Here is a 5,699-nt window from a genome sequence, read left to right on the forward strand (position 1 = left end):
TAAAAACAACCAAAGTTGACCAAAGTGCTATACAACTTGAATCGTGTAAAAAAGGCACATCATGCTATATAAAAAAGCTATATATATATAAATATAAGGCAATAACAAATATCTGCACCAATGTAAAACCAGAGACAGAGCAAGACAAAATTAAAAAAATAAAACCCACTAAGAACAACCAAAAGCCATAGAAAACATGTTTGTATTGAGTTTTGTCTTAAAATTGTCAATGGAGGAGCAGCGTTTTAACAAAAGGCTATTCCAAATCAAAGACACAATCTACCTAACCCACCAACCTTGATCATGGAACATTTAAAAACAGCTGCTCTGAGGATCTGAGAGGCCTGGAGTTGGTGTAGGGTCAGAGAAGTTCTGAGATGTACAGGGGTGCCTGCAAATCTGTGGATTTAAAAAAAAAACTAAATAAAATAACCTGAAAATCTATCCTGTATTTGACAGGTAACCAGTGCAGGGATGTAAGTGTCACAGAAAATGTGAGGTACTTTACCAGCAATTAATGATCTCCACTGTTAAGAATAAGTAGGGGAAGTTGAGGAATTTAAACAATTTATTTTGACCATATAAAACACAGACAGAACAACAGAAATAAAAGACAGCCATTAAATACTTCAAAAGGTTTAAAGTAAAAAAAAGCTATATATAATGGCTCATCATTTTAAAGAATAATCAATAAGTGTCCTTGGTATTATATAATTGCTATTGCCACAGTTCGTTATATAATTATCCAGGAAGGGGAGGGTTCTAATGTTCAAGTTGCAGAAATACAGGGCAGGGGGTGTCCATGTGTCATGTTCCATTAAGCCACTCTGCCTCTCCTTGAGCAAGATACTGAACCCCAAATTGCTCTCGACGCCTTGCAGCCACCGTATTGGAGTATAAATGTGTATGAGTGAATGAGTTCCAGTTCAATGGGCTTTGCCAATGAGTGAATGGGTGAATGTGGCATGTAGTGTAAAAGCGCCTTGAGTGGCTGGAAGGATAGAAAAGTGAGACAAAGAAGACTTGCTAACAGCCAAGTTCAGCAAATTGCAGTAAGTAGGAGGTAAACTACTTGAGGACAGTGCCATGGATGCCAACCTGGTCCCTAACACAGTTTAAAAGACAGCAGTGCATTTTGTGGCCACATAAACACGCACATAAAATAACTTGTTTTTCTTTTGTCTTCTATTTTTTGCCTTTCCAGGGAATATTATAATGAGGAAACAAAAATGACAGCATCACTAGTCTTCAAAAAAGTATTAGAAGAGGATCTATTAAAGAATTACACCTGTAAACTGGAAACTGACAGCCAACGGCCAAGCTTTGTCACCGTCACCTTGGCCCAAAAAGGTATGCAAGATGGATGGATAGATAGAGCTTTATCTTTACTATTGTTGATTTCGTATATGTTTGTTTCCAGCAGTACTGTGTTCAATTTACTATCATAATGCTTGAACCCGTTCAGCTCATGATCCTCGGATCCACTTAGTTGCACTTGTTGAGCACTACTCCACACGTTCAAGCTACAGGGAAGATTCATTTGGTGTCTGCTACTTTAAATAAATTCAAACTTTTAGAGTTATTTGTTCTTTATTCCCCTACAGCTTCTGCTTCGTCCATCTCCCTGGCTCTCAGCATCGTGATCATCGTTGTGGTGATTTGTGTAATAGTAGTTGTTTATATAAAGTTGAAGATGGACATTGCTCTTTTCCTGCGAGACACTATTGGTTGCCATCGCAGCACCTCAGGTGGGAGTCATGTGTTTGGCAATTTCTTTTGAATAACTTTTGTGTAACAGGTACATATGTTGCTTGGTAAAAGAAAGCAGCCATGTTGTCTCTATGTGCCTCAGTATGTGACAGCATTGACAAAGCTGTTGTTGTTTTCTTAGATGGAAAGACCTACGATGCCTTTTTGATGTGTTACAAGAGTGACGCAGAGGCAGGACTAAATGAAGATGACAGAAAATGGCTGGAGAGTGTTTTGGAAGAGAGATTTGGTTACAGTCTGTGTCTTTATGATCGTGTTGTCTTACCAGGAAACGGTATGGTATTGTAATAATGAAAGAACATATTAACATGAATATCAATTCATGTAAATATCCATTTACTGCTTAATGTATAATCTGAACTCTGGTTGGTTGCAGCTGAAGCAGAGGCAGTGTTAGAATCCATAGAGCAGAGCCGGACAGTGGTTTTGGTTCCCACCTCTTCAGATCCTGGTCCAGGATTTGGCCTGCTGAAAGACATCCATGCAGCTCTTGTGGAGTGGCAGACTCACTTGGTTTTCATCAAAACTGAGACAACAGAAGAGTCGAGACCAGTTTTTTTACCAGAGGCCTTACAACTTCTAAGTGAGGCTGGAAACTGTGTCACCTGGAAGGGCATAAGCTCCATACCACCCTCCTCCTCCTTCTGGAAGCAGCTACGCTACCACCTACCTGCCCCACAGCATGCACAAAATTAAGCCTTTACCTCAGACAGTTACCCAAGTTATCGCATAATGCAGTAACCCGCACAATGTTTTCTGTATCATACAACTATACATATGTTTGACATCAGCTGACTTTTGCAGCACTATCAGATATAGGCCACATCAAAGGCACTTCTAACCTTGTTGCTGATGCCTTCATCTTATTGTCCTAACAATCCTGGAGTGTTTTCCAGTCCTGCAGTTTCTCAAAAATGTCAGGTTGTTGAAGGATTGTTTAAATTGGTCAGGATCAAATGATGTAAAAGAGGGTGCTAGGCTTTATTGGCTAGGGTTATTTGATGTTAAACAGTCCTCTAAAGTGAGCCTTTATAATGTAACAGTAATGGATACTTTAAATCTCGGGGCTAGTGATAATATTTTATAAATATATTAAATGTTTCAATAGAGATCATGGTCATACTATTTTGTACATTACATGTTTTTCTTCTGTGGAATGTTGTTCTCATGGAGGGGGTCTGACCTTCCTGTTTGGGTCTTTCCCTTTTAGGAGGGAAAGCAGGAAGTGTATCACTGATTAGCACCTGATATAGCCCATCAGGTACATAAGCGGAAAGAGTCTGTTTCCTTTTTCTTTTTTCTTTTCTTCTTTAAAGTTTTAAAGTTAATCAATTATAATCATGCAAAAATACTAATTATGTAAAAATTTATTTATAAAAAAATAAATATTCATGTTAATCGAAGCATTATTCTGGACACCTTAATACTTCACATGCTATTAAAAAAACAGCAACACAGAGGCTCACAATACAAGAGTACATACAACAATGATGAAATGTGGAGTATTGGTATTAACACAGACTATGAAACATGCAAAGCAGAAACACAGACATAAAAGCATGCAAAGTGTACATCAATCTAACACAATAAAAAAATCACAATAATAGACATGCCTGTGTCACAGGTCACAGGTACAGGTATTAAAAGATTGAAAATGTACAGTGCTGAAGTTCTCCAGAACCAAGAGTGGACCGGAAAGAATATAACTGAATTGTTAAAAATTTACTTGGAACTTGTAATTTCAATCAATAAATATTTTTGATATCAACAATATGGAATTAATATTCATTAACTTACTCAACTCAAGAACCTAATCAGCAGGTGACATGATGGTGGCAGTTTATATTTCAGCTTTGATGTTTCCCTGCCACCTGGTGGATGTATAAGGAACGTATCGTCTTTAAAACAGAATATACTGTGTTGCCATAACTGTTAAATGCCCCCATCATCTCCTGTCTGGTGCTGTCAGCCTATCATCCATGACAGCAGTCTGTGATACAGGTGATTGGGATTTTGGTGTATTGATCAGACTTAAAAGTAAAAAGATTAATTTATGGCAACACAGTATATTCTGTGTTTTAAAGAAAATCAATTCCTTGTAGCATGTACTTATTAATTTCCATCCACTAGATGGCAGGACATTTTCAAATAAGCTGAAATATAAGTTGGTTTGTTTTGTTTAAGTCTGTATGTTTCAACCTTTGTGGCTGTTGTTTTTATTGCCACTGCGGCAGAACCAATTGCCCCTCAGGAACAAATAAAAGATTGTTTTGATGTGAGTTGCTGAGTTTTTCTCCAAGCCTCTGCCCATTCGGTGCTGAGCAGGTATGTGTACAGTGGGTTTTTAGAGCTTTTTTGCCAATAACAGCAAACAGCTGTTAAAATTTAGACCACAGCTAAACAATGACATATATATATATATATATATATATATATTATAGGAATTACATAGCATATGTGACATTTGTCCAGACAGTGTAGTAGACACAAGAAGGTGAATCACCTTGTTGTTCTTAAAGGGAAACTCCATTGATACACATAAATGTCATGTTATTATGGGGAGTATCAGTTACAGTTGAATAATGTCTGCTGTGGTTCTGAAAATAACCCATGATGATACCATCAATGATGCTGTCAGTTACATTATGGGTAAGGTAGTGTAGCGTCCTGGGTTTCTTGGAACTAGATCCTTAATCGGGACTAAATAGAATATCTCAGCCTCTACCTGTGTCTTGTGAATTCTATACTATATATAATATACTATACTATAATACTATATGTCTGGACCACTTTAAAGCAGTGGTTTTGGCTTATCACACCCTAAAATAAAGTAATGTCCTTGCAACCCCTCATCACTAGCTGTCTTTTAACCTGGTCTGTCTCATTATATTATTATTTAGCCATTTGAACATTTGAACTACAACTACTACTACTTACTACCAGTGTTCTAGTTTCTCAAAAAATAAATGTATTACTCATTACTTCTTACTCTTTTCAAAAGTAATATTACTACTTTACTTATTGTTCCCTGCCAACAGTAATTAGTCACACTAGTTATATTGCTTTTCTGCCAACCCCCACAACATTTTTAATTCATCACTTCTCCCCAAAATTCAGACTTCTAACAATTTAAATCCAGTTTTATTTGTTAAAATCAAAGTAATGGGAATATTCCCAGGCACTGAATGTAACCATTTCCATCTTCTAGGCAAGTTTCCTCCACAATTACAAAATTTAATCCAAGGATGTGATTGGTTTGTTGGATTCCAAAAGCAGTAAATTCAATATTATTTCTAGTATCTACTGTAGTATTATTAGTATTAGTAATTAGTTACACTACAAGTAACTGGGGGAAGTAATATTATTACTTCCCAAAACTGGTAACTTCCGGCTTTTCAGATTAATATTTTATATGTAGAAAATATAATTTAAAAAAAACATCCCTTGTTATAAATTAAACTACCCAACTAGTTATTAAAATCATTTATTTATTCTTTAGTATTGCTAGTTTGAATAACTGATATTCTTGATAATAATTATCCTCTTACTAATTGTGTTGAAAGAAATTATAACACCACCAATGCAAATATCATTTTCTCTTTTATTTTCTACACATCTTTGTCTAATTTATCTTCCTCCTCCTGTGCTTTTATTCCACTTTCCCTGCTCTCTTTGTGTCCACCATTGTTGCTCACCTGCAGCACAGTGGCCTGGCGTACTGTAACTGGACTGGACTAGATTCCCAGGAGGAAGATAGGGTCATTGTGAACTGGCCCTAGGTCCAACTTCTGCTGAGAGGTCATAAGGGTTCCTTAGTATGATGTTGTGTACCACCTATTACAAGGAATATTTTAAACAGTGCTATATTGTCTCATATGGTTAACTGAAACGATGTGGGTTTCCCTGACAGTTTCCAGAGCGAAAGAAAA

General features: G+C 36.6%; 2 protein-coding genes across 3 annotated transcripts in view; both read left to right on the forward strand.

Annotated features, from left to right (window-relative positions):
- The window catches only part of LOC118343528 (interleukin-18 receptor 1-like), a 13,235-nt gene extending 9,373 nt beyond the window's left edge, over nt 1-3,862 (forward strand). Inside the window, exons 7-10 of the mRNA XM_035682393.1 lie at nt 1,205-1,350; nt 1,605-1,748; nt 1,892-2,044; nt 2,147-3,862. Coding sequence (XP_035538286.1) covers nt 1,205-1,350; nt 1,605-1,748; nt 1,892-2,044; nt 2,147-2,466 — 763 coding nt within the window. The 3' untranslated portion in view covers nt 2,467-3,862. The remainder of the gene's footprint in view (nt 1-1,204; nt 1,351-1,604; nt 1,749-1,891; nt 2,045-2,146) is intronic.
- Nucleotides 1-5,699, forward strand: part of LOC118343527 (interleukin-18 receptor accessory protein-like) — a gene marked incomplete in the record, with an annotated part of 14,871 nt that overhangs the window by 2,109 nt on the left and 7,063 nt on the right.

Source organism: Morone saxatilis, unplaced genomic scaffold, assembly GCF_004916995.1.
Source record: "Morone saxatilis isolate NCDOM2014 unplaced genomic scaffold, NCSU_SB_2.0 Contig11, whole genome shotgun sequence".
In the NCBI taxonomy this organism is placed as follows: domain Eukaryota; kingdom Metazoa; phylum Chordata; class Actinopteri; family Moronidae; genus Morone; species Morone saxatilis.